Here is a 20,070-nt window from a genome sequence, read left to right as displayed (position 1 = left end):
ACTCTGCGTGAGATCAAGATCTGTTGGAGGGTTTTGATCATGAGAGGGGCGTGATCCGACTTAAATTTTAGAGGGACGACTCTGATTGGTGTGTTGAAAATGGACGGAGTGGAAGGAGGCCAAGATGACGGTGGCTCAGCCTAAAGACGTATCAGTGGGAGCAGTGGGAAATATTTGGGTTCTGGATATAAGCTGAGGGAGAATGTCAACAGGATTAACTGCCACTCCTTTCCAAAAGCAAGATCCCTAAAGACTTTTTCTGTGTGTTTTTATGTCACTTAGCACATTCTTATCAGAATATGTATTAAAAGTACAAATGAATGACTACACAGTGCTGTTCCATATCATAATGTGATTCATACTAAGACCAAAGGCAAACATGAGCCAGCATTCAGTCTTGAACTATATAGTACGTACTAGATTGAATTCACTCAAATTTATCTTCGCTTTTTGTTGATGGTCATTTAAATCATGAATGCTCAAAAAACTAAAAGAAAATGTATCAAAATGATAACAATGGTTGTTTCTGGTTTTCTTTGTTATATTTAATTTTTTAAAATTTTCACAGTAATTAAATATTATTTCTATAATCCAAAATCAACAATAAGAGTTTCCTTTTTTTCTTTTTCACACAAAGGTCTTAATTTGTTTCTGTAATACGGAAAATGTTAAAGCATAAGTTTTGTTACAATTCTAGGGCAAGGATCATAAGGGAAGAGAGGAAAAAATGAAACCAGATGAAACCAGACAGGCAGACAAACCATAAGAGATTCTTAATCATAGGAAACAAACAGGGTTGCTGGAGGGGAGTGGAATGGAGTGATGGGGTAACTGGGTGACGGACATTGGGGAAGGTATGTGTTGTAATGAGCACTGGGTGTTATATAAGACTGATGAATTCAGACCTGTACCCCTGAAACAAATAATACATTATATGTTAATTAATTGAATTTCATTAAAATAAATTTACTTAAATTTTAAAATTCAAAAAAAAAAACAATTCTAGGGCTAGAACTAGTTGTTAAATTAAGATGAATTGTTAAACTGAATGATTTCTAATTTTCCTTAGGAGCTTCTGAAGAGATATTCAGAGATGTATAATCATTACGAGGGCTTAAATAAACTATCCCTTGACTTGGAGAAAGAAGTTGAAACCCAAAAAGAGCTTTCAGATAGAGTAAAAGCAAACCTTTCACTTCCATATCCACAAATCAAACAAATTCAAAAACTTCTCGCTGCAAACCAAAGATGTTCAATGGAATTCCACAGAGTCGTGAGGAAACTTCAGGTACCACCTTTTTTAGTAATATCTTTGTAAATATTGCTATAAATTTTAGTTTTAACATCAGTGTATTTAAGTCCTACTTTGGGAGTTGGCATATTTGCTCTTTAGTATATTTACCGCTGAATTAAAGATTATGTGCATCTCAGAATAGTACGTGCAAGCTCCACCATGCCTCTACGGCCTGTTCATTCAACAAAACTTGAGCTCTCCTTGTGAGCCTACATACCATCGTGGTGCTAGAGACACACAGGAATAACATCTCAGCTATCTCCTAGTCTAGCGCATGAGGCAAACATAGCAGCAGCTAGGAAGTGTGGCGATAGAGGCACGCGCAGGTTGTATGACACACCAGGTAGAGTTGCAGTAGAAGCTGGACTTGAGCAGTAATGCGTAGAGTTCATTTTGCAGATGATGGGGAGCCACTGGGCGGTGATTTCTAACTGGGAGCAGTAGCATGATCAGATGACCATTTTAGCTACTTCACCATAGAAAAGCAATGAGTTTGTGGCAGAGACAAGAGGCAAGAGGCAGTTATAGTGGTCCAGATGAGATATTGTAGGTGACCATACCACTAGAAAAGGGTTCGTAGGCATGGGGAGGATAAAAGAAATTAAATATTCAGCAGCTTAAAATAGTAGGTTCATGTGATTGATAGTGGAGGTAAGGCAGGAGATGCTTAGATCGAGTGCCAGGATTGAGCGTAGCCAGGTTTGTGGATAGTAGTATCATTAACTGACAAAGAAAGAGGAGCAAAGCAGGTGAGGCAGGAGAAGTGATCAGGTGTTTAGTTTGAGATGTTTTGAGGTAGAAATACCCATGGTGGAGCATTCAAGAAGAGAAACAAGTAGGCACGTAGTTATGAGTCTAAGATTTGTCAGGAGACAAGTCAGGACTAAAGATAAAGGTTTGGAATTCATCAGCACATAGATGCTAGATAATACATGTGTGAGTAAGGTCACCCAGAAAGCGTAATAGAAAAATAAGAGCCTTAGGATAAGAAGAGAACTCTGGAAAAAATAAATTTTCAAGAGGCAGTAGCAGAAAAGAGAGCAACAAATGGGTTTGAGGTTTGAAATTGTGTGGAAGTTATTCTCCCAAGATACTGAGAGGAGAAAGTTGGGGCTAGAGAGAGGCTCTTTCCTTCTTCCTCACTTACCAGGGGATAGAGATAAACAAGAGATGCCATCCCACCTCTTTGTCTTGAGGGTTTAAAACTTCCTGTGAATGTGATAAAGGTTCACTTCCCAATTTGTTTAATGCTTTTCTACAAGTATGTGTTAAGCCTGTGAGAAAGACAAAGGAAGAACAACATGAATGCATCAATAAATTTGAAGTGGCTTTTATTGATGAAGTGGAAAAGCAAAATGAACTGCTAATTAAAATACAGCACCTTCAACAAGATTATGATGTGCCATCCAGAGAATTAACGGACCTCAAATTGAGCCAGAATATGGATCTACCTATTGAGGTATAATTTATTTTAAGTGGTTTAATTAGATTTTAGGCCTTTTTATCATATAGATAAGGTACCTTCTCATGTGCTTAGAGCCATTTTCATTTTCCGGAAATTAAAAATAGGCTGCAGGGTGACAGCTGGCCAGATGTGAAGAGTGCCACAAAATGGACTAGCCAGCCGCCTTTCAGGACTCCACAGACACAGAAAAATAGATTCAGTACCAACAAGTGGGAATCCATAGAACCCCAGGATGAGTTTCCGAATGCTTTCTAAAACGTCCCAGATCTGTGGCTGGGAGTCAGGAACGATTGTATTACAACAACTGCTCGTGGAGTGTGTTGCTCTCACCCAGCAGTGTGAGGCTGGCATCCAGTCCCCGACATGCATGAAGGCCTGGGTGCACAGAAAAGCTACGTGCAGAAGCACTGCCTATGTTGTGATTAGTGGTCACAGATAGTTTTAGTGTTGATGGTTCTTAATTCTAACAGGCAGAATTTGTAGACATTCCTTACATAGCTTATACTGCCAGACTTGTATTATTCAAATCACTAGAACAGAGTTTTAAATTAGAATTATATTTCTAATACAACTAAAATAATTAGAATTATGTTTATTTCAAAATACTCAAAATATTAAGAATGAGAGTTCAGTAAGGTATTTTCTACTTTTCATGATATTTATGTGATATTTAGATAAAAAAGATAACTCTCTTAATGTTCAGGCAATTCAATACTTATTTTTCAAACAGGAAATTCTCAAAGATCTTTCAGAAAATGACTCCCACTGCATAAAGACTGAATTTCAGCAAGTGCTAAGTAATAGGAAAGAAATAACCCAGTTTTTGGAAGAATGGTTGAATACTCATTTTGATATAGAAAAGCTTAAAAATGGCATCCAGAAAGAAAATGATAAGATTTGTCAAGTGAATAACTTCTATAATAAGAAAATAATTGTAAGTAGTGATTTTTTGTGTGTGCTACCTCATTCTTTTTGTCGTTTGCTCTAATTTTTCTACCTTTTTCTTAAAAAAGACTTAGAACAACTTAATCTTAGGTATGCTTCTTTAATTTATTTGTATATACTTTATTTTTTTGTTTGAAAAAACTGGGTAAAACATGTTCTTCCTCTAACATGTTATGTATGCTTCCTTAAGATAATTAAAAATATCCACTTACACTTATAAAGAAGATAAAATCTTGGGGTGTAATAATCAATTTCCTCTTAGGGAATCTTGAATCCTCTTTCCTTTCTCACTTCTCCCTGCTTCTGTAGGAACTGAGGCTTTCCCCCAAGTAGCCTCAGACAGAGTGAGACATGAGCCTGTTTCAGGGCTACAGGCAGCAGCTGTGGCCGTGCCGTAGACAAGCCTGTCCAGCAACTTCTCTGAGATGTACTTTTCATCTTGGTGGTATTACTGTCTTATGCACTGATCTTCAACTCTGACGTTCAGAGATGTGTATAGCGTTGTTCCCAAAGTGACTGGCTCTAGTATACAGATTCACAAGAACCCACATTGCTTAAGACTAGCTTGTTAATTTGTTTTACTTTCCACTGATCAGAATATTCATTCTGCTCTCTGAAGTAATCCCTGTCTCATATACCTGGTAAAATATACAGTAGTCAAAGTTGCCTGTTGTACGTACACTTGCAGCAAAGAGAGCTAGATTAATATTAGAGCTTCCAAAACTGGTTTTGTATTTTATATGTTTGGGTAGGTCTTTTTTGACACTTTAATTTCATCTGAAAACTATATTTAAATCACACTGAAATAGAGATAATATTTTCAAAATATGTTTTCCCGTGGATATTCCCATTTGTTGAACACCTCAAGCTAGCAAAATAGTAAATGAGCTGCTTCCAAAAAAAGTCCATGATTAATAGAGGAAAACGTAAAAACCAATATTTAATAATATAATCCCCATAAAATTCAGTGTTTTTCTTGTAATATTGAGGGCCTACTTGTGAGTAGAAAGTAGGGATTCCTACCACGTGGATGAGCATAGATATGTAGCTTCTTCCAGCACCTTGAAAATAGGAATTGATAACTTTGTATGATATGAGGTCAGTAGCCCAGAACCAAGGAGAGTCCAGGATGCCAGCAAGAACACAACTAATTTAGCATCCAAGTCCCATAGAAGTGCCTTAAAGATACAGATAAAACCAATAAGGCATTAATGATGAGAGCAAAAAGTACATCCCATAGAATTAGGAAGTAAAAAGATAATATGAGTAATTTCAGAGTTAGCCTTCAGTGTAAAGGAGGGATGTGAATGACTGTTATTCCCTGCACAGAAATACACGATCTTCAGATTACCACAAGTCAATGAATTCTTTTCCCTATAAACACTGATTTTTGAAATGAAACAGGAAAATAGATTGCTGTTAGGTTTACTGGATATGCTCTGCCATTACATGTCATTAATGTTTGTATATGACATTATAAATGTCATAACATACGTAATGACTTTAACCTGCACAGTTCTGCAAATTTCTGCTTCATATGTTAACACTGATCTAAAAAAGTGAGATTTATTGGGGCACCTGGGTGGCACAGTTGTTAAGCGTCTGCCTTTGGCACAGGGCGTGATCCCAGCGTTCTGGGATTGAGCCCCACATCAGGCTCCTCCGCTAGGACCCTGCTTCTTCCTCTCCCACTCCCCCTGCTTGTGTTCCCTCTCTGCTGGCTCTCCCTGTCAAATAAATAATAAATAAAATCTTTAAAAAATAAAATAAATAAATAAAAAAGTGAGATTTATCATCTTGTGGATCAATACAAATCCTCTCCAGTCCTTATTCTTCTTTCATTCTCATCATCAACATCCAGCATCTTGTGAAATTTCAGGAACTGAGGCAAACCACAAAGAATTCAAATTCTTTTAAAGTACTGTTCTAGAATGTTCTAAATAATGAATTTCAGCATATGCCTTATCTTAGATTTCCAGTAGTTTTCATAGTATTTTTTATCTGTAATTCACTTTAGAGTTATAATGGTGTTTTACTATTCAATAGGCTATAATGAATGAATCTACAGAATTTGAAGAAAGAAATGCTACCATAGCCAGAAAATGGGAACGTGACCTGAAATCAGTGAGAGAGAAAAATGAACAACTATTTAAAAACTACCAAACTTTGAAGATCTCCCTGACGCCTGATATCGTTGTTCATTCTGCTACAGAAGACATTAAGAATCTCCATGTTACATCAAGAGCCACACAACTAACGACAGAGGTATGTGATTTCTTATAAGATGTTTTTCAATTTGCAAATTGATCAGTTAAAAATGCATTTTTATAACATTTCAGAGCAAAATTATAGTATCAAATGTATTAGGGAACATGGACCATGTTTGTGTGATGGGCTTCTTTTTTAAATTTAGTTCTGTCGTGGCTATCACTCAAATAACTACAGAACTGTATCTATTATATGAGATTTTCCCTTTAAATTCTAAAACAGAAGTAACTCATAGCTTAATTCGGTTAAGAGATACATGTACTGCTTAAAGTGCCATTACTGTACATTATAAATTTCTTCAATCTTGTAACTTTTTATTGAACTATAATCTGTGTCTATTTATAGAACTAGCTTAGTGGGAAAGGGCAATTGATGTTTTCTCTAGTTATCATCAAAGTCTTTAATATTGGTTAATGTTATATCAAAATTAAAATGGAAGAGGCTAAAAATATAACAGATGTCTTTATGCAGATAAACCTGTAGCCAAGAATCAATACATTATTTGAATGATTCAGTTAATTTAATAACTAGCCTTACTTGGGAATCTGTGAAGCAAACATGCTATTTTATTTTGTTAGCTCACAAAATAACTTAGTAAAGAACCCAAGAGTAAATCATAATTTATCATTTTTACCAAAATAAATACTTAAAACATCAACCACCAGTTTAATAATCAATTACCAGTGGAAACTAGAAGGTCACTAGTACAGTTTATTGATTTGCTAATCCCTACAGACCTCAATAGCTGGTGGAGACAAAAATAGCAGAAATATTGAACCCATCAACCAAAGCAATAAAGAAGCAGAAGGATATTCCATCTTCAGAAATCCCAGAAAACACCCTATCAGGTAATTATTATATGCCATTGCTTTGGTAATTATGACAAATTATAGTAGCATAGAACAGTTTGGTAATGATACAGAAAGAGACAAATAGAGCAGTAGACCAGAGTAGAGAGTTCAGCAGTACATTCAAGGAGGTAAATATTCAGTGTTTGATAATGGTAACAGCCTACTCGGTGGGGAAAAGATGATTTACTTAATGTTTGATTCCAGACAACCAGCTAGCCACCTGGGAAAAAATAAATCTGGGTTTCTACCTCACTCACTTAAACAAAGATAAATTCAGGATGGGCCAAGAAGAAACAGACATTTTCTAGGAAAACCTGTATATGTGTGTGTAGGTGAATAATCTTATAAATACAGATAAATTCAGGTATTTAAATTCAGGTATTTTTTTACTTGCAAAAGACTGGAAATTGATGTTCATTAGCAGTTGATAGGTTAACTAATTTATAGTACCTCTAAGATACAGGACATACGTATCCATGAAAACAAAAAGGTAGAGAGATCTCTGTGTGTTGGTAATGGAAAGATCTGGAAAATATATTGCCAAGTTAAAAAAAACAAAATTGTATATTCAGTATGTTCTAGTGACTGACTGTTTTTATAACTGTCTATTCACAAATGCTCAGATAGGCATAGAAAATTTCTGGAAGGATATACTTGAAAGAGTTTAGTAGTGGTTGCTGCGGGGTCAGCTGGGGCTCTGAGACAGGGAAACTTACCCTTCATTATATGCCTTCGAATTTTCTCACAAAGCTAGATGTTTTAATTTAAAAACTAGGTAATAAAAATAAAGAGTAAGATACGTTATATGCATTACTTAAAGAGTTTAGTTAACAAGTGTATTTCTTTTAAGTGGTGTTAATTTAAACTGTTAATTTAAACAATTAATTAATCTAAACAGGCACCATACTAACTAGTTAATAAAATAACACTAAACCTTATAAAATTTGGGTCTTTTTTAATACAAAAATCATCAGCTTCTAAATAAAGAAAATAATACATGGGTAGATTGAGTGACATTTGGTGTCTCTTCTATCCTTTGTTAAAGCAGTCTGAAACATTAATACCTATGTATGATCATCTTGTCTTATATACTGTGATTCTGCCTGCATGGCACACCTCATATATGTGTGCTTTTTCAAACAGGAAATTCAGAAGCTGGAAACTTCACTGCGTGAAGCCAAAGAAAGTGCTACACACAAGGAAAGCAAGATTATAAAGATGCAGAAAGAACTTGAGATGACTAATAACATACTAGCAAAAGCTCAAGTTAATGATTCAAATAAATGCCTTGAAAAAGCAAAAGAAATGACCCAAGTACTTCAGGTAACTTAACGAACTCATTTTATAATAAAAGGATTTTTTTTTCTTTTACTGTTGAATTTGGCGGGTAATTTGGAACTCCGATCTTGAACTTCCTGTTACTTATGTAACGTCTGAAGTTCAGTACGCAAGCTTAAAAAAGCAAGTGGAAATTTAGAAATGAAATGCAAGAGTGTATTTTCATGTAAAATAATGATTATTTTCTATATTCCTAGAAAAATTATTTTTTAAAAGGTATATAAATATTCTTTATAGTTTAAAATGTATATTTTCATTTTTCAGGGAAAAAGCTCATCTAAATATTTACTCTTTATTAGATAAGTACATTTTTAAATTCTTTTTTTTTTTTTAATCCTATTATTGAGCCCCACCTGGTAGCCTCTGGGCTGAATCTGACCTATTTACTTTAGGGAGAATAGTAATTTGTCTTTGACCTTGAATGCCATTACACAAATCATACCTTCATTCATCACATCCTTACCACAGCTCTTTGTTTGAACTCTAGCCCTTCTCACACTTCTTTTGCTTGAGTCTGACCCTAATAGGCCCTTAAGTTTGCTATCTCTTCATTTCCGTTAAAATTTCTGATGGTAAAAAGTATGATGGGAAAAAATGAAGCTAGACAAGTGGGTACTGGGTGAAAGTGGGGGCGTGAGGGAAGCAGATATGATCTTATAAAGAGGAGCTGAGGAGAGTCACACCACTAAGATGACTTGAGGGGATGGGTGAGCTGTGTGGTAAGGGAAGGGTCTTCCAGGCAAAGGAAATCACAAAAAGTGTAGGTATGTTTAAGAAACAAGAAAGCCAGTGTCTCCTGAGCAGAGTGAGCAAGGAGGTAGAGGTGGGAAATAAGGTGAGAAGTAGCAGACAGTCAAATGATAAAGGGTCTCAAAGTCTATTATAAGAACTTTGGCTTATTTTGAGTGAGATGGGAAGTCATCAGAGGATTTTGGCAAAAGGATATAATGCTCTGTGAAAGACAGTTAAGAAAATAAAAAGACAAGAAAATCTTTGCAAAACACATATCTGATAAAGGAATGTTGTCCCAAATATATCTTAAAACTCAATGATAAAAAAAAAAAAAGCCAATTAAAAAATAGTCAACAGGTCTGAGCCTGAGCCGACACCCCACCTAAGAATATATACATGTGACAAATAAGCATATGAAAAGATTCTCAGCATGTATGTCCTTGGAGAATTACAAAATACCACTACACACTTACGGTAACTCAAAATGCCGTGATGGCCAAAATCCCAATCACCACACTAAATGCTGGTGAGGAGGTGGAGCAATAGGAGTTCATTGCCGGTAGGACTGCAAATGGGCAGCCAGTTTGAAAGAGTTTGGCAGTTTCTTACAAAACTGCCCACACTCCAGACAGTCACATGCTCAGGGAGTCCATGATATCAGCATCTGACTCAGAAGGTAGGGCATTGAACTGGTGCTGTGACTAAGCAAGCAGTGGGCTCCTCTAGGAATGGGCTTACCTTACCTACCCAGCCATCCATTTCCTCAAGCTGAGCATCTATCATTTTTTGGAGGTTTTGCATCTTTTTAGTCTTCGCTAGCCATGGTGTGCACATAAACATTTCCATGGGAGTTGGGTTGGGAAAGCGTGGAGGAATAAAGAGAGCTCTCTAGGTCCCTATTTAGATGGGTTTTATTTTTTGTGCAATATCTAATTCTCCAATGTATAGCTGTGGTACAGTGATAAAAAGAAACTAGTGATTTATTCAGCAATAATAAGAAATAAGCTATCGAACCATAAAGACATGGAAGAACCTTAAATGCACACTGTTAATTGAAAAAAGCCCATCTGAAAAGTGATTCCAACTATATGACATTCTGGAAAAGGCAAAACCAGGGAGACAGTAAAAAGATCAATGGTTGCCAATGGTCCAGAAGGTGTGAGGGAGGGAAGGATAAATAGGTGGAACATGGGATTTTTAAGACAGCGAGTCTATTCTGTATGATATAGTAATGATGAACATGTCATTGTACATTTGTCAAAACCCGTAGAATGTACAATGCAAACAGTAGACCCTAATGCAGCCTGAAATGTATCGATATTGGCCCATCATTTGTAACAAATACAGCACACCAAAACATGATGTTAATAATAGGGGAAATGGGCAGGGTGGGGAGGGAGGTGGAGCACAACCAGGGTATATCAGAAATCTGTACTCTGCTCAATTTTTTTATGAACCTAAAGTTGCTCTAAAAAATAGAAGTCTTGGGGCGCGTGGGTGGCTCAGTCGTTAAGCGTCTGCCTTCAGCTCAGGGCGTGATCCCATGGTCCTGGGATCGAACTCCTCTGCTGGAAGCCTGCTTCTTCCTCTCCCTCTCCCCCTGCCTGTGTTCCCTCTCTTGATGGCTGTCTCTCTCTGTCAAATAAATAAATGAAATCTTTTAAAAAAATAAAAATAAAAATAAAAAATAGAAGTCTATTTATAAAAAAAGGTTTAAATATATGTAAGTATGTATTTACATTTGATTTTTTTTTTCTCTGAGTAGAAAGTAGATACATTTACAGCACTGGATTGAACCATCTTTGAGTACAACTATCCCAACAACACTTTATAATACTCTGTACCTTGAATTGAGTTCTAGTTTGATATTTATATTCCCATTTTGACATCTTTTTGGTTTTTTCCTGATTTACATTTGTCTACCCATTGTTTTCAACCTTTCTGTTTCATTTTGGTTAAGTATATCATTTTTAATTGGAAAAAATTTTTGTTTTAAGAAATGAAGGTCATGTGTTCCTAATTACATATTATCTTCCAGTAGTTTCCTGTATACTTCACATCAGATATCTACTTGTTCATTTTAGGGTTAAATTTTGTGCCTTTTCTGCTTTCCATATATTTGGAGTTTGCTGTTTTAAAATGTTCCTACCAAATCAAGGTAGTTAACAGCTCTTTTAAACTGCTCTGAAATTATTTTATTTTTCTTTTCTCTAAAAAATTTAGGACAAAGTTGCTTTAGGAGCTAAGCCCTATAAAGAAAAAATGAAGACCTCAAAACGAAGCTAGTGAAAATAGACCTAGAGAAGATGAAAAATGCCAAAGAGTTTGAAAAAGAGTATGTCTTTGCCTTAACTGAACATGACTTTAATAGCTTAAATTTCCCTTCTAAATTTTTTGCATTGGTTAACTTATTAAAATATATGGAAATACTTTTACTGCTTTTTAAAGTAAATACAAACATCCACAGATTTTAAACTTGTTAAATTCTCATTACATCTGCAAAGTTTTTAAAAATAAGCATAGTTCTGGTCAATTACTAATGCACAATGTCTTTTGATGCATCTTGCTGTCTTACATAAACAGCTTAAAAAGGCCCTTTTTATGCTTGAAAATGAATGGTAAGAACCTGTATATATGTGCATCTGTGTGTGTTTAGCAGTTCAACTATGATTTCTGTTGGGCCTCTTCATTTAATTTGTTCTTCTTCTTGTGTTTTTGTATAAAATTGTATTTCCTTTTAAATTATGGTATCTTGTACCCAAAAGCATAACCTCTTTTTATTTATTTACATATACTACTGTATATAATGGCATGTCTAAAGTTCTTTATGATATAGTGTAATGAAAGAACATTTTACAGAGTCAGAGACAGTGATTTAGAAATCTAATATTGCCACTTATTATTAAATCACCTCACATATAGGCTGTTTAATCTCTCTGGTCTTTGTATTCGTAAACAGTAAGGATAGTTTTGTATTAGATGTTTTCTTAAGATTCCTCCTGACTCCTAATGCTTTTTGTTCTTCCTATGAATATTTAACAATGATACCTAATTTGCCCAAAAAGTAGCACTTGGAAGCTTCATGCATTCTAACCAGCCTTCCATTGATAAGACTATTTGTTTTTGTGACACTTATACCTATCAAGTTCTTCATTACAAACAAAGCAATTTTAGGGGCGTCTGAGTGATGCAGTCGGTTAAGCGTCTAACTCTTGGTTTTGACTCAGGTCATGATCTCAGGGTTCTGAGATCGAGTTCCACGTTGTCTCAGCACGGAGTCTGTTTGAGTTTCTCTCTCCCTCTCCCTCTGGCTCTCCCCCTGCACTCTGTGTGTGTGTGTGTCTCTCTCTCTCAAATAAATAAATCTTTTTTTTTTAGAAAGGCAATTTTAAGTATAGAATAGAATCAGCAGATACTCTCAGAGTCACTAAAGGCAGAAAGTTTCATGATTTATCACGGCTGATTAACACTTAAGCCAGCAATTCCTAAAATATCACTTTCTACTATGGAACAGTGAGCAGAATTTGACCTTTGTAACATTAAACTAGAACTGCAGCCAGGGTTTGTTCCCTGACAATGTAGAAATAGGTAGTTCTTTTTACTTTTATGCTCTGGTAATTATATCCAATTAATAGCTATTGGGCTTCCAGAAATTTAAAAAGAATTTTAAAAATTACTCCTGCAACCAAACAGAATACTTCCAATTTGATGGTGTTATAGCTATAAAATACTTTAAACCAAGAGGGGTATCTACTGCCACTTACGGGTTTTATGTCAATGTGATATATCTCATTAGAAAATTCTTGATAACAGTTCTGTTTATTCTTCCATTAGAAATTAGTTGCAAAGCTTTTCCATGTTTCTGTTGCAGTTCTTATTAGAATCACTTCTACAAAAGCCACTGTAGAATATCAGAAAGAAGTTACAAGGGTATTGAGAGAAAATCTTAGAAGAAATCAACAAGCCCAAGATACCTCAAGTAAGTAGAAAATGCTGATACTTCCAGATCCTTTCCATTTTATTTCGCAATACACTTAGACACTTGGAAGACCATTATATATGTGACAGTCAAGAATAAACCTGTTAACCACTAATTTAGAAAAAAACTATTTTTGAAATGAATTTGTTGGGATCATATTTATCTGGTGACATCTCCTTAGTTTCCTGTAATCTCAACTATTTATCCGTTATAGAGTCTTAAAAGATAAGAATTTTACCTTATAAAAGAGTGACGTAACTTCAAGGTAGAAGTACCTTTCCTGATAAAAATACAAACACGTTGTAATAGATTTTAACCACATGCACAGTAAAAATACAATCAGCACACCATAGAAATAAGGAAATAATATCCTACATGTTCTTAGTACTGAAAATAGAGTTGATGCTTACTTGCAAAGTCTTTCAAATTTATCTTAGATACAATTTTCAAATCTAATGATCAAATTTCCTCATGTGCATTCCTCAACCTGTACCTTTTTCCGTATTACTGTCTCTTGTGTTTCATTTGAAAAGAGAGGATGCTGAGCAGTACTTGGGACAGCTCTGTGTAGTAAACAAGCAGTGAACTAAGTCAGGGCAGGTCCCCCTCACTTCATGGCTATATGAAACCATGGGGATAATACCTGACCTCCCAGCCTATATATATATACATATTGTAAGGATCAAACTGAAAGTTGTGTGTGAAAGCACACTGAAAATTCTAAGTGTCAAGCCAACAAAAGATAATACTTGTGTGTATTACTATCCACTCATTAAAAAAAAAAAAGAGATAGTGTTAAAGATGTTGTCTGGTACACGTTTGGCCTGAACTTCTCTAGGGTCTATTGCAGAAGCACACCCCTACCTGGAAAACTTCAAGGGATAAAACTAGAAACGAGCATGCTTTGTTGTTCCAGAACGGTCAGGATAATTACTCTTGATTTGTGACTTTCAGGAACACACTGTATCTGAACTCGGAGTAATTCAAAAGAAAATGGACACTGCGTATCCCCCGCACACACCGTACCTTTTGTGATCATCAGTTACACAATGGAGTGTTCCACTTTATATGCGCCTCACGTTCCTATGCAATTTTACAAAACAGCTCCTTACCGTATTTTCACACACGTAGTATAGAACACTTAATAATAGATGCTTTAGTATCATTCTGAGTTCTGTTTGGTTAACAAGGATGTGTTGAGAACTTACAGTGCACCGAATGCCCGGTGGTGGACCGCACACACACCTTCTGTGCTGTAAGAAGCCCTCCGGTGTGTCCACTGATGCAGAGGAGAGAGCAGTGAAGAACGGCTCTAACCGGGGGGATTGCTGCTGCTGCCGTGCTAGTGGAAGATTCCAGCGAGCAGTGTCGTGCTAGTGCGAGTGGTGGCTGGAGAGAAGCGGGAGGACTCTAGAGACAATGAGAAGCGTTGATCAAATAGTCTTGGGAAGGGAGGCAGAAGGAGGAAGGAAGGATGGCGTCTAGGGACATGGTGATTGAGATGTTCTGGTTTTTGCGGTGACTCGTGGCTCTTCGTAATGTTTGTTTTGAACTTTGGAGATAATTAAAAGGATCACCTATTTGTGTATTTGCCTCACTCACAGTTGTATCAGAATGTACGGACTCTCAGCCTTCAAATAAACCCTTAACTTGCGGAGGTGGTAGTGGCATCGTACAAAGCACAAAAGCTCTTATTTTGAAAAGTGAATATATACGGCTAGAAAAAGAAATCTTTAAGTTAAAGCAGCAAAATGAACAGCTAATAAAGCAAAAGAATGAACTATTAAGGTAAGATCTGCTTACGTGATATAAAAATTATGCTTCTGGCTATTACATGTGGGGAGCTTGGTCTATACACCTCCATACGCGTTTTTTGCAGTTGGCAACCCTTCATGCATACGGGGAAAGTAATTTTTAGAATATATGTAATAAATGTTTTTTAAAAGGAATAAGACTGTAGTACCCCCATTCCAGATGTTTGCTATCAATTGACCTATTTTTAACCTAGCCAAGAAACAGGAAGTAAACAAAGACTGTTGAGAGGCAGCGTAAATAGACCACGAATCTGCATGCCCAAGTCAAAGGAGAATGCCTTAAGTCCAGTATTGTAGCCTCTTTGCTTTTACTTTATAAACAGTTCTAACAAATCCAATATTTGGCTTCTATCAAAGATTAGAATCTTGTGCCAAGCACTTTACTAATGTTACGATAGAAGAAAAATAGGCATTAAACAAATAATTATACAAACAACTAATTTTTTGCAATGAGTGCTATTAAACAGCAACAACAAAAAAACACATATAGGACCTTATCTAGGTCTGGGAAGGGGTGATGGTGAAGAAACTGATAGAAGAGTAGCTGCGGAAAAGGGTAAGAGGTAGGCCAGATGAAAGGAGAGACAGGTAAGCCTTCTAGACAGAAGGCAACACGTACACAGGCTTTCGGTCAGGAAGAATAACCCGTTGGTGGAACTGAGAGGCATACAGTGTGGCCAGTGCATAGAGAACGAATGTACTGTGTGAATAAATTCAGGAATTGTGCTGACTTAGTCTTTTTTTTTTTTTTTCTCTCCTATATTCAAGCAATAATCATCATCTTTCCAATGAGATCAAAACATGGAAGGAGAGAATCCTTAAAAAAGAGACTCACAGAGAAGTTAGTTCTGAGAATTCTCCACAGTCTCCTAAAGTGACTAGAACAGCTTCTAAAAAGAGGCCACATACGCCTTCTCAATGCAAGGTACGGAATTTACAAGATCCTGTGCCAAGGGAATCACCGAAGTCTTGGTTTTTTGACAGCCGATCAAAGTCTCTACCTCATCCAGTTCGCTATTTTGATAACTTGGGTTTAGGCCTTTGCCCAGGTACGTGAGTCTACTGGTTCTTTGGAAATTGGGGGATAACTGTCAGAACTTATCTTTAATTTGTGGCCCCAAAGGGCAAGGTTAGACAAGGTATAATTGAGCAAGCTACAGTGCACAGACTTCTGTTGTGAGAAAGTTTCTCCAAAGCACAGCACTAAAGTGCATCATTTTTTACCCCAAGTTAAGTCTTTATTCTGCCTCTTAAACCTTCGACTTTTCCCAAGATAAATAAGCAACTCTCTTAAAAACATGAAGACACTACCCTATAAACAAAACTTTTACTGAAGAACCCTTTCTTATCAATGCAATGGGCCGGTATTTCTAATAGCATTATATTCATTTTACACAGGCCAGATCATAGACTTGTTTCATTTACTTACTAATTCATGCAATCCAGCAAAAAAAATTTGGTTTCCGACTATGTGTCAGAGATGAGACCCTGATGGTACATTGATAAGCAAAACCAGACATGGTCCCTACCCTATCGGATCTTACAGTCTACTAGGAGATACACACAGTAATCAAGTAGTCAAAAAATAGAAACAGGTAAAATTCTAGAGTGTAAAAGGCTGTGAGGCATATAATAGGTTTTTGGTTTTTGTTTTTTTATTGTTTTTTTAATAATAGAACCATAAGAGACTATGGACTCTGGGAAACAAACTGAGGGCTTCAGAGGGGAGGGGGGTGGGGGATTGGGCTAGGCCGGTGATGGGTAGTAAGGAGGGCACGTATTGCATGGTGCACTGGGTGCTATACGCAAATAATGAATCGTGGAACTTTACATCAAAAACTAAGGATGTACTATATGGTGACTAACATAACATAATAAAAAATTATTATAATAGGCTTTTGTTTCAGGAATGTTAAGGAAGTCTTCCTTGAAGAAGGAAGCTGAGATATAAGAGGTTAACGGTTAATGTGAGTTAGCTTCACAAAGAGGGGAGAGGGGAGTATTTCAGGCAGATAGAATAGTGACAGCCCCAAGGTAGAAGGGGCTGTAACCAGGGGAAGGGTTGAAAGAAAGCTGGCCAGAGCACAGTGAACACAAGCTGCTGGGGATGGAGGCAGTGAAGCCAAAGAGAAGAAGAGCCAGGTGTGTGGGAATTTGTAGATAGTATAAAGGAATTTTTACTTTATCCTGAAAGCATGTAGAGGAAACCTTTGAAAGATTTTAAACATGATGGAGCGGATCGTGATGAGTTACAAGTTTTGAACACACCACCTTCACTATACGTAACCAACGAATAATAGGAGCAAGAGTTGATGACAGTTGTCCAAGCGAGAGGTGATAGTAACGAGGATGCGAGCAGGTACAGGAGAGGTGGAGAGAAGGGGACAGACAGAGGAGATCTGGGAGTCAAGTCAGTAGTGCGCGGTGCCTGACTGGTCGGAGGGAGGCAGTGTCAGAGGTCCCCCAGAGCTGCCCGGTGCTGGACACAGGGGTGTGGAGTGTTGGCGGAGAGGCTCTGTAATACTGCCTTTCTTGCCGCTCTTCTCACCACACAGCACTGATCTCGTGTCCGTGGGACAGCGCATCGGCATGTCAGAAAGGCCCTTGCACAGTCGTAAACATCTAAAGCCACAAAACTGTACACTGAGAGAGGCAGCTGCCAGATCGTTTGTGGCCCCAAGCAAAGGTAGCCAGGGTTGTGAGAGCTCCACTGTGTGACGTTAGAAGAAATCCGTCCATCCTCATCAACTACACATCAAAATTAGATCAAGCCAGCAGTCTGGAAGTGCTGGGGATATAGGAAGGCACCAAACAATTTGAAAAAATTTCCGAACTGTTCACTTTATGGAATAGTATTTAACAAACATTTAGAGAACTTCCATTATCTAGCACTTACATGGAACTTTTGCTGTATATACATACACACTATTTTAGAGGTGTCTTTTGAAAAACTGAGAAACTTTTTTAAAGATTGTATTTATTTATTAGAGAGAGAGCACAAGCAGGGTTAGGGGCAGAGGGAGAGGGAGAAGCAGACTTGCTGCTGAGCAGGGAGCCCCATGTGGGACTCAGTCCCAAGACCCTGAGATCATGACCTGAGCTGAAGGCAGACGCTTAACCAACTGAGCCACCCAGGAGCCCCGAAAAACTGAGAAACTTTTAATCACCTTTTGATTTTATCTGATAGTGCCAGAGGCACATGCATGATATGAATTAATTCAACCGCAAATAGAAATGCCTACGTCTTTTTATCAATCTATGGATCAGTCTGGTACTATCTTTAAGTGAAATAAATAAAAGACTATGCTGGAAGAATATATGAATTAAATACTGACCGATTCAGGGGCGGCTGGGTGTCTCAGTCAGTTGACATCTGCCTTCAGCTCAGGTCATGATCCGAGGATCCTGGGATCCAGGCTGCATCGTGGTCCCTGCTGAGCGGGGAGTCTGCTTCTCCCTTTCCCTCTGCCTGCTGCTCCCCCTGCTTGTGTGCTCTCTCTCTGTCAAATAAATAAAATCTTTAGAAATAAAAAAAAAACTGACTAATTCAGAATTAAAGGACATAGTCCCAGCCAGAATTAGTAAAATACCATTCGAAAAGAATTTTTTTTTTTTAAAGATTTTATTTATTTATTCGACAGAGATAGAGACAGCCAGCGAGGGAGGGAACACAAGCAGGGGGAGTGGGAGAGGAAGAAGCAGGCTCACAGCGGAGGAGCCTGATGTGGGGCTTGATCCCATAACGCCGGGATCACGCCCTGAGCCGAAGGCAGACGCTTAACCGCTGTGCCACCCAGGCACCCCTCGAAAAGAATTTTAATGTTAGTTTTTAATTTGAATTATAAAAGATTAACTTAAATTTTCTCAACAACTTGAGATAATTGCAAAGACCAGGAAGTCAGATTTACTTTAATGAATATAATCATTTGAAAATGAATATTGTTTATAAACATAAATGCAGTGAAGTGCTTTTTAAAGCCCCAGAGTGTTCTAAGAATGACTAAATATTCTCCAAAATATATACTATTTGTTTAGCACAGCATTTTTTCCCTAGAATTAGGGCAAAGGAAAATTAGACTCAATCAGTGTTTGATTCACTTTGAATCCCAAACTGATGAATTTCAAGTGACACTTTATTATAAAACCTTCTTGGTTTTATATACAAAATGGCTTCTCTAACAGTTGATGCTATGAGGAAATGGGGAATAAACTTCTCCACCTCTGATAAACTGAAATACACCTTTTTAATGACCAAACAGGAGGAGGTTAATGACCATAGTATTGTCATTTTTCGTTCTTCATATGTCTGCTGTCTTAACATCGTTTCCATTTCCGGTTGTATTCAAATTTTGTGTTTTTATTTTTTAAAATAAGATTACTTTGGGTTGTTTTGCTTTTTGTTTCTTCTCAGAAGAGCAAACTGCTGGAGCGGAGAGTGTGGATCCCCAGCCCGCTCCTTGGCACGCCTCCTCTGGGAAAGACGTGCCCGAGTGCAGGACACAGTAGACTCCTGTCCTGTCTCTTTTCCGGGGGCCCAGCATTCCCTGTTTGGACATGACTGTGTTTATTACTTTATGTGCCTGTCCCTGGCAATGTTGTCACACTCCAACTTAATTTCAGTTCAGTTTTCATTTTGCCACTAGAATTGGAAGATGAAGGAACAGATCAGTGCACTCCAGCAATTTGGAATGGTGATAGCAATATCTTCTTGATGTGGTAATACTTTCGAAGTTGAGTTGTTTTATTTATTTATATATTTCGTAAAGAATAAAGTTGTTAAAGGCCTTTTCCAGTCTCTCCGTGTATACATGAAATGTATTCATTTTATTAATGTAATGTTATCCACATATGACTTAGCTAATTCCAAGACATAATGCATACATTAAAGCGTCATTTAATTAACAAAATTATAAACTCCTTTTTAAGTACCTTGAACATTCAATAAATGTTTAATTAGTGGTTCTGAAGCACAACTCTATGCAATAGTAATTAATGGTTTCTTGGTGGGGTGCTCAGTGTATATTTGGCTCTACTTGTTTGTTGACTTTCAGAATTTTGCTATGAGAATATATACACGCTTTCTGGATTTAAGTTGCTAAGTTTAGCAAAGTGCTATGACCTCTTTGTTTTCTAGGCTCATCTTTCTTTTGCTATAATAAATACAAAAATTCTCTCTCGCTTCTCTGTTACCCACCAGCCCCCTAGACAGCGCTCTAAATGGTTGGTTTGGTATCAGACTTTCTCTCTCGCTTCTCTGTTGCCCACCAGCCCCCTAGACAGCGCTCTAAATGGTTGGTTTGGTATCAGACTTGTACTCTACTGCATTTTACTCCCAGCTGGAAGAACCCCATGAATCATTTATTCTACCCCTTTATTTCAAACAT

General features: G+C 37.1%; 1 protein-coding gene across 1 annotated transcript in view; it reads left to right on the top strand.

The window, feature by feature from the left end:
- Nucleotides 1-19,464, top strand: part of LOC113249475 (centromere-associated protein E-like) — a 74,580-nt gene extending 55,116 nt beyond the window's left edge. Inside the window, 12 exon segments of the mRNA XM_057309983.1 lie at nucleotides 1,070-1,288; nucleotides 2,557-2,566; nucleotides 2,569-2,753; nucleotides 3,490-3,693; nucleotides 5,751-5,969; nucleotides 7,967-8,146; nucleotides 11,117-11,153; nucleotides 11,156-11,228; nucleotides 12,775-12,872; nucleotides 14,477-14,660; nucleotides 15,455-15,735; nucleotides 19,098-19,464. Coding sequence (XP_057165966.1) covers nucleotides 1,070-1,288; nucleotides 2,557-2,566; nucleotides 2,569-2,753; nucleotides 3,490-3,693; nucleotides 5,751-5,969; nucleotides 7,967-8,146; nucleotides 11,117-11,153; nucleotides 11,156-11,228; nucleotides 12,775-12,872; nucleotides 14,477-14,660; nucleotides 15,455-15,735; nucleotides 19,098-19,192 — 1,785 coding nt within the window. The 3' untranslated portion in view covers nucleotides 19,193-19,464.
- Nucleotides 19,465-20,070: the final 606 nt, after the last annotated feature.

This window comes from Ursus arctos, unplaced genomic scaffold, assembly GCF_023065955.2.
Source record: "Ursus arctos isolate Adak ecotype North America unplaced genomic scaffold, UrsArc2.0 scaffold_11, whole genome shotgun sequence".
NCBI lineage: Eukaryota > Metazoa > Chordata > Mammalia > Carnivora > Ursidae > Ursus > Ursus arctos.
This window is presented reverse-complemented; position numbering and strand designations above follow the sequence as displayed.